This window comes from Heliconius melpomene, chromosome 17 (assembly GCF_056956725.1).
Source record: "Heliconius melpomene rosina isolate 202511_hmr_F chromosome 17, ASM5695672v1, whole genome shotgun sequence".
Lineage (NCBI taxonomy): Eukaryota > Metazoa > Arthropoda > Insecta > Lepidoptera > Nymphalidae > Heliconius > Heliconius melpomene.
Genome location: NC_140405.1, coordinates 14373692 through 14385160, shown reverse-complemented (window position 1 = coordinate 14385160; position 11469 = coordinate 14373692). Strand labels below are relative to the sequence as shown.

At 34.9% G+C, this 11469-nt stretch overlaps 2 protein-coding genes across 6 annotated transcripts in view; one reads left to right on the top strand and one right to left on the bottom strand.

The window, feature by feature from the left end:
• Nucleotides 1–6630, bottom strand: part of Tnks (tankyrase) — a 42561-nt gene extending 35931 nt beyond the window's left edge. The window contains exons 1-10 of the mRNA XM_085199876.1: nucleotides 6320–6630; nucleotides 4963–5187; nucleotides 4526–4621; nucleotides 3680–3887; nucleotides 3115–3259; nucleotides 2639–2747; nucleotides 1947–2035; nucleotides 1643–1792; nucleotides 1192–1315; nucleotides 527–661 (exon numbers count right to left, since the gene is read on the bottom strand). Coding sequence (XP_085056002.1) covers nucleotides 527–661; nucleotides 1192–1315; nucleotides 1643–1792; nucleotides 1947–2035; nucleotides 2639–2747; nucleotides 3115–3259; nucleotides 3680–3887; nucleotides 4526–4621; nucleotides 4963–5187; nucleotides 6320–6509 — 1471 coding nt within the window. The 5' untranslated portion in view covers nucleotides 6510–6630. The remainder of the gene's footprint in view (nucleotides 1–526; nucleotides 662–1191; nucleotides 1316–1642; nucleotides 1793–1946; nucleotides 2036–2638; nucleotides 2748–3114; nucleotides 3260–3679; nucleotides 3888–4525; nucleotides 4622–4962; nucleotides 5188–6319) is intronic.
• Nucleotides 6631–7159: 529 nt separating this feature from the next.
• Nucleotides 7160–11469, top strand: part of Slik (Sterile20-like kinase) — a 47760-nt gene continuing 43450 nt past the window's right edge. For 4 of the 5 annotated variants that reach the window (XM_085199872.1, XM_085199871.1, XM_085199870.1 and 1 more), the window contains exon 1: nucleotides 7160–7347. The gene's annotated coding sequence lies outside the window, so the exon portion shown is untranslated. Of the gene's footprint in view, nucleotides 7348–7590; nucleotides 7771–11469 lie in introns of those variants that run through there. The other variant, XM_085199869.1, reaches the window with a different exon arrangement.

Here is an 11469-nt window from a genome sequence, read left to right as displayed (position 1 = left end):
TAGGTTAGTTCTTTAACTACCAAATCATCTTATATGTTCTTTTCTCACTTTTTTCTATCTTTATCTCTTTGCCCATCTAGTGAAGTGCGGGAGACGAAGCGGTAATAAATAATTAGAAACACAGATTATATATTAAGCATATCTATATGAAACATATTTTTTAACAGATGAACTGTGTTTTTAATTACCACATAGCAGATTATGTTCAAATATACAGTAAGGTGAACAAGTCACGGCCGCTAGTTAGGTTCTTTGAACTTTTGCGCATTTTTTACTCGGTAAGAAAAACAATTAGATGTAAGAAAAATCGTAAAATCTGCGCAGTCATTTACAGCTAACTTTAGGGCGACTACGATTTATTGACCATACTGTAGAGGCCGTGATATTGCGATGGCACAAGTACGCGACTGTAAACGCGACGACTCTGGGTTCGATTTACTGTATTTATTTCGATTTATTTAATAGTTTGCTTGTCAAAAAGCAGTATAAACCGATTCAGTCCAAGCCGTTGTTTGGGGTGTCTCACCTAGCGCGTCGGGGCGCGCGTCGGGCGCGTGCGCGCCGCATGCCAGCAGCAGGCGGCAGGCAGCGGCGGAGTCGCGGCGTGCAGCCAGCGCCAGCGCGCTGCTGCCGCGCCCGTCGCAAGCGTTCACTTTAACACCTGGGGGGGAGGGAGGACATATTCATAATATTTTTATTATGTATTCCGTTTGACGTCTGACATCCATTATGAGAGAGAACATCGCTTCTTACTGCCATGTTCCGCTATGTATGCATGCTGTTTTATTTGCAATGCAATTGACACGAGACAAACCACTGAAGTATATGCTATTTTTTTTATGCCATATTAAGACACTCCGCTCCTTATTTCCCGACAAATTCTGGAGGCATTGGGTGTTAAGCAGCGGAACCAATCGATGCATTTTGCTTCGACACCAAAGCGAAAGAATGAAAATATTAATTATTTTATTTCCTCGATTGGGAATCGAACCCACAGCACACTTTTGTGTCCCTGCACCACAACTGGTCGCAAGATCAAAACTGGTTTAATTTAATATTTAATATTATAATTTAACTATTTTCTTATATAAAAGGATATTTCACTTAGCATAATAGTTGTTTTTACATATACGTACGTTATAGTCTTTACTATAGACTACTATTGCAATATTAATAAAAAACAAAACCAACCATGACGCAACAACAGATCCATAGCATCCAAATGTGCATTCTCCGTAGCGACGTGCAGCGGTGTCTGTCCGTCCTTGTTTTTCTCGTTGACCCTCGCACCTTTACGTATAAGGATCTCCATTACCTGTTTGAAAAATATAAATAATTTATTACAAATAAAAAAGTTAAATAGTTACCACCACAAGTTTTACCCAATATAAAGATACAATGGTACCATTCACCGGTGGCGGTCTTCTATAATACTGACGGAAAAAAATCTTACTATAATACTGACGGATTTTCATTTTCTCATTTTTTGTAAAGACAAAATGCGACGTTGAGTTTCGCCAGTCAGCATATACATAGAAACAAAGATATATATTGCGCGGGGAACCGAGTATCTTACACTAGGTTCCTCATATCTTGCTGCGCTGAAAAATACATGAATTTGTTACAAAAAATACTAAAATACCTGTTTCCTTTTAGGGTAGACGCTGCCAGCTGCACAATGCAGCGGCCTGTCCCCAGTGCCCAGATGTTGGAAGTTAACTAGCTCTGTTATTCTTTCTTGTGGTACTGGGTTCGATACCGGCTGAGGGGTTATTGTACAGTTTGACACATCCTAGAAAAAGAAAAACTTTAATTATTTAAGATCTTTGTGGGCATAATGAAAAATGTTAAAAAATATACATATTTTTTAACATTTTTAAAGTTTTCTAAAATATTTATCAAAGTTTTACTCTTTATTCATTATAAAACATAAAACAACTGCTTACTTGCTGTCCCAAAGACGACAATTGTTTTTTAACACGAGCCGGTTCCGCTAGTCTGCAAGCTTCTAGAAGACAGTGGCCGCGGTATTCAACTGAGAGGACATAAAATTATATAAAAAATATATAAATATGGGAGGCCAGTTGTGGCGCAGGGGCACAAAGTGTCACTGTAAAATCAAGTGGTTTGTTGCGCACTCAAGGAAATAAAATATTTATTTCAATTAATATTTTCATTTCTACGCTCTAGTATCAAGGCAAAGCGCGGCGTTTCGCCACTCAACACGCAATGCCTCCAGAAATCAGCGGGAAAGTGAGGAACAGAGTGTCTGAGATGGCATGGCCTGAAAAGTATGTCGGGTTGAAGCGGCTTGTTTGGTATGTCCAAGTGTGACACCCAGGCTGCCCAAGGAAACACCGGTTGGACATTAAAAACAGTGTTAAGTGGAACAGATTGAACAGGAAGGCAGGCTGCCTGATAGCAGATACCAGGACTAATGCAAAGAAGTATCTTTGAACACTTCAATAACATATATTTTCCACATACATTTATTTCCCAGATCTATACAATTTTAACACAAAAAATAAATTATTTTTAAACTGAGCAAAATATGTAGAACAAAATGACTTACACAATATTATTCTTTACCCACCATAAAAGAAAATTTTAAAAATATGTAAAAATGTATAATACTCACAGGTCAGTCTATCCCGTAGTTCCCGCGTGGGGGCCACATCCAACGCCGACTTCCCGTGACAGTTGAGCAGAGTGGGATCCGCTCCCTCGCTTAGTAATAATGAACACACCTGGCAAAATATGTCATCTGAAATATCATCTACACTAATATATTGAAGGGTTTGTATGATTCAACACAATAATCTCAGGAACTACTGGTTCCAATTAAATTTATTTTGTGTTGAATAGTCCATTTATTGAAAATTACTATATTACATCAGGTCCAAGTTACTTCTGGCATATTTTTAGTTATATCAACATAATTATGGGGCCGAAACCACAAGTAAACGTTAGTAAAATAAGTTAGGAAATGTAAGTTTTTAGTTAGCATATAAACAGTTATTTAATGATCGTAGTTTTTGAGTTAATCTTTTATTACCAAACACGAAACACCAAATTTGTTTATAGCATTCATTATCATAAAATGAAACCCCCTACCTCCAACCGTGCTTTACTAGCAGCCTCATGCAGGGGCGTAAACGCCCATAGATCAGTCGCATTGACATCCGCTCCGGCTCGAACTAACAGCTCCGTTACTTCGTAGTGGCCGTAGGAACAGGCGTTGTGCAGCGGTACTAGGCCTCTAAGAGAAAAATATTATATGTATAATATTAGATTTATCTTTTATTTTCAGTTTCACACTGTATCTCGCATATAGCATCAACATCCCAGGATAGGCGACATTATGTTCTCCACGCACTGCTAAATTTTTGAGGAATTGTGTGTTGAATAACGGACCTCAACGCCGCACTTTTCCTTATTTCCAGAGCAAAGAAAGGAAAATATTTAATATTTCCTTCACTATTGAATGGAACCCACAATCTTAGTTCTCCAATGCAGTGTTTACAGTCGCATTTTTGCCACGCCATTCACACTTTTCGATATTTACAATCACTGAATCCTTGTCTAATCATTTTACATTCATATCAAAGTTAATAAAAGAAGCGAAAACACTAGCGGGTCCACGTGGCGGTACATTAGGGGTATAAGCGATCACACTTACCCCTTATCCTTAGCATGAACATCGGCCCCCCGCTGCAATAACAGCCGCACAGCGCGCGCGCGGTTATACCCCGCGGCGAGGTGCAGCGCGGTGGAACGCCGCCCGTCAGCCGCATGCACGTTAACATTTAACGGTGTTAGCAGAGCTGACAGTCGCTCATCTGCGCCCGAGCGGGCCGCTTCTAGGACTTCTGCTGCGCAGTACTCGCCTGAGGAATAATATATTAAATTACAATTAATGTGGTGATGTAGTGGGTTTAGGATTCAAATCTTAATTATTATGGAGTATACAAAAACTCCTTTAAAAATTATAAGAACGTGTATTATCAGGAGGTTTGTACAATTTCAAAACTTTAGTTATCTTTTCTACTATGTATGTGAAATAAAATAATGGTCAATTTTGTATTTTTGTAATTTTCAAATAGTATAAAAACAAAAAACGGATTTAGCACGTTTACATTCTAAGCCAACAATGTGGCACACTCTAAGAACAGAAGGTAACTATGACCGAACATACAGTAGATTACATTAAAATGCTCAACATGATGTAATAGCCTATAGCAATCCTTAATAAATATACTATTCAATACAAAAAGATTTATAAATCTGTACTAGCAGATCCTGAGAAAAGTGTGTTTAACAAAACAAACTTTTAGCTTTATAATACAAGAAAAGATTATGATTTTTATTTCACCACTAAATATCCACTATGTCTAAAATGCAGCACTATCAAACATTATTATTTTGATTGATTTATAAAATTATTGAGCTTGTTTGTTTCTTTTTAGTTTTTATAGATACCTACTGTATGTACTCATAGTACTTTTCGTTTTATTTTATATCCTACCTGTCAGAACAGGCCGGGTGGCAGCATCAGAAAGATCGAGCGGTGTTTTACCCTCCGTGTTCCTTATGTTCGGGTCGGCGCCGTGTTGGAGAAGAGCTTTAAAGGAAAAAAATTAAATAAATAAATATTTTTACTTTGTTAATAAATATTTGTACTATTATTGCCTTTTTTAGCTTCATACTGTATCCTGCACATAGCAGGGTAGGCAGAGGGAACCTGGGTTAAGACACTCAGTTCCTAATAAGACACTTCTGTTCCCCACTTTCCATAATTCAACGCCGGGCTGTGCTTTGTCACCAAAGAGAGAAAATGAAAACATTTCATTTCCTCGAGTGTGAATTGCACCTACACCCTGTCCTGTTTTCAGTCACACGCTTGTACCCCTGCACCATGACTAGCCTCAATGTATACATTTAATATCTATAAACAATACTCACCAATACAAACATCAACCTTCCCTTTCGCAGCAGCTTCGTGCAATGGTGTATAGCCCCAGTTGTCTCTCGCTGCAGGAGGAGCCCCAGCAGACAATAGGGCTCTCACTACATCCGCATGACCAAAGGAACATGCATTGTGGAGTGGCTGTAAGCCTCCTTCATCCCGAGCTTGTAAAGCTGCACCACCAGCTATTAGTATTTCTACAACTTCTCTGCGACCATAGCCTGTAAAATACAATTTTTACTCTTTATCTTCACACTGTATTCTACTCATAGAAAAATAGGCAGAGGAAACCTAGTGTTACGACACTCCATTCTCTATTTTCGAATTTTCAAGATATTACACATTGAGAAGTGGAATTTAGTACAGTGCTTTGTTCTCTTACCAGGTGAGGAAATAAATTCAACCCCCCATTAGAATTCAATCTAAAAACGTTGTGCTGGAAAATGATAACTTAAAGCATTTAAGTGTATTTTGTAATTTGAATATAAAGGCTGCAAAATATTTTATCTTTTTTATATGCCATATAAGATGCACATAACTAGTGAAAACATTCCATTCTCCATATACTTATACTTTGCCTTTCCATAACAGAGAAATGAAAATAATATTTTTTGAGCAGTGATTGCACCCTCAATTTACAGTCAGATGCTATCACACTCAAGTTGCGACTCAAGTTGCAATAGTTTGGTCTATAATAAGTTATTCTACTCAAATGCAGCTTTTGAAATATACATATAAATAATTATGTGAAATAATATTGTTACAAACATTTATTTTAAAGAATGATTGTATTAGTTAAAGATAAAGCTGAAGTAAATGAATATTCATGTTCTATCTTTAATGAATATTAATTATGTTTGAGTAGGTCAAATTAATTCTTTGTCTATTGCTTTATAATATGCAAGCAAAATTTTGTAAACAATATTGAATATATAAATACATTATAATTTATGAGTAATATTTAAAGTAATTATTAAATTAAAAATAACCTTATAGTATTTTTCAAGTAGTAAGTTATATAATAAAAATCTTGAGTCATGTGCTAGTTGATATTTGATATCAACCTCTTAGCTAAAAGATATTGAGAAATAAATATCATGAATCATGACCAATAAGAATAGTCAGGAAGTTGTTATACATTAAGTAACTTATGTCAGTATACTAAAAGAGAACACGTAATAATCAAAAATAACAAGGAACTAAAAACTAAAGGAGATAAATCACGACATTCGGTGTAACCACTAACCGTGAACAATTATGCAATTATCAAAACAATAACCTTTCACTTTTGCATTGTTTTCCCAAAATATAATAATGTTGTGATATAATTTATTAAAGAACTGAACTTCTGACCTGCAGCGAAGTGTAAGGGTGTTGATTTACGTCCAGCTGTATCCCTAGCGTTCACTGTTTGTGGAGTAATTAGTTTTTTAACTCGAGCTACATCGCCAACTTTGCAGGCTTCAAACAAATCGCGTAGAGGATCTGAGGGAGCCGGCAGCGAGTCCAACGCCGACCCGAGCATAGAACGGCGGCTCGACATGTTAGATTATCACATTTATCACTCCGTCATTACACTTCCATGGTCGATTAAATGAAAATATCAAACGAAAACACGTACAATTACAGCTGCTTGTAGATTTGTTTGACAATTGAAGTGTTGCCAATTGTATGTTTATGTTACCCCGTAATGTTTTTTTTATATTTTACTCTTCATGTCTTGAATCTTGATGAGGTCAAAATTTATATTCACTTTTAATTTATAAACTAAATTTAAAGTGAATATAAAATGTATTTCATAATTTATAAATAGTTAATTTAGAAATGTAATAAAATAATCAATAAATAGATATGGAAAGAAAAATTAACACATCATACGGTACCGTGTATCAAATTTATACGGTATCAACTATATTATATGATCTTAAAATTTAAATTGATAAAAATATTTATTATATTTTCTAATATTTCGATTTTAAAAAAATCGTATACATATCCAATTATCCATCATCCAAACAAAACAAAGATAAATTTTAACAAAAGAGTCTATCTTTTGTTATTTACTTTTAATTAATAATTAATTTACTTTAGTTTATAAGATATAAATAATATAATATTATCTAATTTCCTTCTAACGTAACATTTTAATTAATTTTATTATCTAGATTTTATTGTCTATAGATGTTAGTTGACGAAATCAAAATGGCGTCTTTCACGGGATAGTACAATTATCCGCCGCTCACGGGATAGTATTGAAAATTATTGTGAATTGACTTTGTTTGTGCTTAAAATACAAGTGAACTTTATTCTGTGAAAATTGTGATAATTTATAAGCAATTTACAACTGGAATAACATATCATCATATCAAAGTTTCCACAAGGTATGTCCCCTTTCACTCGTATAAAATCTTAAACGGTTATTTGCTAAATTATCATTACAAATACATTGCTAGATGAAGATAATATGGACGCATATTTAATTGTTGATGTGAAATGATTGGTGCAGTCCGGAAACTGCGTTCTTTAGTTCAGTAGGTGAGTCAGATTAACAGGTTTTTTGTCGAGGACGCGTAGTAGGTGAGGCTGGGTCAAATCTTCACTTTTCATATCATTGATGGCTGTACCAACGCACAGATCATGCCTCGTGCTGTATGATTTAGTCGCTTGGCCATCAACACGGATAATTAAATTAGCGAGGCGCGACCTTCTCAATTTCTCTAAAACTTTACTGTGGTGTGTATTTATATTGTTGTTGTGTGTTATTTGACTGTTTATTGGATTATAATGAAGTTATGGAAATAAAGGTAAACTAATCCAAAGCTATATAAAGCAAAATTGTGTCTGAGTAAGCTTAAAAAATGTAACATTTTTATAATTAAGTTAAGCCTGTGTTATTTGTGTCAATGGTTTTAATTATACTGCTTAGTGTTTACCAAACATATGTACCAGTTTAGTCACATTCCATGCTAATTTATATAGAGATAGACTGAAATTACTAAACACATTAAATAACTAAACTATTTTTCAACATTAAATAAGTAATTGTATTATAATTGGTGATATGGATTTGTTTTGTGTATAAAAATATAATCAAAATGCAAAGCAGAAATGTGAGAAGGAAATTAAAGTAAAAAATATAAATTAAGACAGACATAATTTTCATCTATTACAATTTCTTCTTTCTTTATTTTCACAATAATATTAGTGCTTTGAGATTTTTTTTATATTATCTTGTCAACACAACCTTCTTTGTCTTCTTCACGGTGCTCAACTGGCACTTTCAGAACACCATAATCAAACAACCATCTCTTCCATTATTTTGTCATATGGAGGGAATCCACAACCACTGTCATGAAATAATCAACAATAATAATTTACAACAGAAAAACCTTTTTTATAATGCTGTTTCTGAATAAAGAGATATTTTCCAGGGTTAGCATGGCATACCCAATCTCTTTTTTTCTACACCCGTGAATAGAGGAGGGAACCTAGTGTTAAGCACTCTGTTCACCACTTTCTGTCCAATTTTTGTAACATGTGTTGAGCAATAGAAATTCAAGCTGCATTTTGTCTATCTTAGTAAGGATATATATATACTAATATACTAATGGAGTAAGGTTCAAACTCTGTTATGAGTTAGAACCCCATTTCAGTGAGCCATTTTATATATATTATATAAACATTGTACAAGTTTCCTCAGATGTTTTGTTATCTAAAGATAAGAGATCTGATAACACTGTCTCATGACATGACTATCAATAAGGTTAGGATGCCTTGATAAGATAAACTAAACTGGGTTTGACATGTTTTTTGTTGTAAACATTGCAGTTCACTGATATGTTTGCCAGTTAACCTAATATAATGAGTGTACATTTCATGCATTGTAAGTGAATATGGCTGTTATTAATATTATGAATGCTTGCTTGATCTCTAATAATTCAATCAGGAGACATCAATAATTCCGGAGGTTAATGTGTCTAACCAAAGAAGCTCCAGCTTTATATTCAATAACATTGAAAGGTGTTTCAATATTTGAATTTACTAATACAGAAATACAAAACATCATATCAATGTTGTCTATACAAAAGTTTGTTTTTAGCTTGATTCTTTATCCTGGATATAGCAGAGATACAGGAGAACCTAGTGTTAATACACTCCATTTTCACTTTCTGGCCAATACAAGACCAAGACATTGTATGTTGAGTGCTAGACAGCAACAATGTACTTGTTACCAGAATGAAGAAATGAAAATAATTAATTTCTTTAAGTGATAATCGAATAGATATAATATTATCTCCTATTAATAAACCCAAAGAAACTCTTCAGCTTTAAATTATTAGTATAGATAGAAAAAAAATGAGTCACAAGTTTATTATAAATCACTGAACAAACTTTGTTATTCATAATGTTAAATGTTACTGTGATAATAATGTCCTGTTGATTACATGCTATCAAACAGTGTTTGCAAAACTTTTTATTATTCTTTTATATTAATGCTATGCAGTTTTTTTTATCTTATATTTTACATCTAATATGTTGTGGCGCAGAGGCTAAAGCGTGTGACTTTAAACATGACGGTTGTGGGATTAATTCCCACTTTGGAAATAAAATATTTCATATTTTGTTTTACTCGCTTTGGTAACGAGGCCAAGCACTGCGTTGACTTCCGCCACTTAACATGCATCAGTCACATGATATAAACAACTCTTAGTTATTTGGCCCATAAAGTCGGAAGCTAGTATATTATATTGTCTAAGATCAGAACTTGTAAGGTTATTAATTATTCCTTATTTGTAGTAAAGTGATTTAGTATGGTCAAATCCTCTTTTGGACTATATTGTCTATGTATATGGCCCAGTGCTTTTAATGCGGTGGCCGTGGATTCGATTACCACGCGAGGGGAAATTAATTATTTTTATTTCCTCACTCTGGTAACAACACAAAATATGATGTTGACTTCCGCCGCCCAACACTCAATATCTCAAAAATTCGGTGGCAAGGGAACTTAGTGTCTTGATACTAGGCTCCCCCTGAAGCCAAAAAAAGGCTATGGTCATTTTATAGGTATTACATAAGTTGTCTGCGGTAGGCTCGGTTTAGGAGTATAGAAAATCGTTATGTCAGCAAGCAAAAGGTTATTACGTTTTAAACGTTTACCTATGTGTGCTATATCAACAAAATTATTATTTGCGGAACGCGTAATGTATCGCGTAATAGCTAAAGATTGGTTTCTATAGAAGTTTAAGCGTTTTTTTAAATGTTGTTTTTTGTTTTATCTTCACGCTGTGCCCCGTATATAGTAGGGCAGGCAGAGGGAACCTAGTGTTAAGGTACTCCGTTCCCCACTCACCGCCAAATTTTCTAAACATTGTGTGTAGAGTGGTGTAGCTCAACACCGTGTTTTGTGTCGGCAGGGCTTCCCACACACTGCCCAATTTTCGAAAAATTGCGTTGCGCCGTTTGCTTTCCTTGGGAATGATAATAGGTATATATTTGTTTTTGAGAAAAATATTAAAAAATACATATTTGGTTACATCATATACAAATAATTTCTATCGATATAATCGTATAAAATAAACCTAAATGTACCTACATAAAATGTTAAAGAATTTAATATCTAACATTATGTCACTGATAAACTAGTTAATGTATGTTAGGTTGCATGACATAATTGACATAAATTTATAGCAATTTCACGCTTTTTCTCGTATAACGCAGTAGATGGAGGGGACCTAGTGGTAAGACTCCCTGTTCCCCACGCTCCGCCCAACTTACGAGACAATGCGTTTTGAGTGGCGAAACTTAACCCCATTTTGTGTACAAGGCGTGGAAGACACTTCGTTTCAATTAGGCGACATACGTTTCTCACTTTCCGCCGGATTCTCGAGCATTGAGTGTTAATTGGCGTTACTCAACCTCGCGCTCTTCTAAGTACGAACCCCACAACCGTCGAGTTTAGGTTTAAGAAACTCCCAAAAAAAGTTTACAGTTGCTTGAGGCAACCTCGTGCCTCATTTCTAACTCTAATTCATTATTTTAAAAGGATTTTCTTTTTACACTCCTCAACAATGACTTTGTTGTGATAAAATTTCACACACGTCCCTCCATACAATTCTCGTAAAAAGGAATCTAAAATTTCTTTTCGTGTAGGTTCAATTTCATTTCTCACTTAGGAAATATTAAAACCAAATGTGGTGTGAAGTTCCACCACTCAACATGTAATATCTCAAAAATTGAGTATGAAGGTGAACGTTACTCAACGTTCACCTTCATACTATGTTTCCTCTGCCTACCCCGCTATTGGCGGGATTCCCCTTCAGGGTGAAGCTATAAAAATAATAAAAATATGTAGCCTATAGCATTCGGTGGAAGCGAGCTCGTCTTCACACATTTATAGCGGGCCCAGAATAGCGATATTTATGATGAGGTGGGTTGTATTTCTTATCTAAATTTCCTTGACTTTTATATTTTAGACGCGCGATTATATAGCTTCTATTTATAAG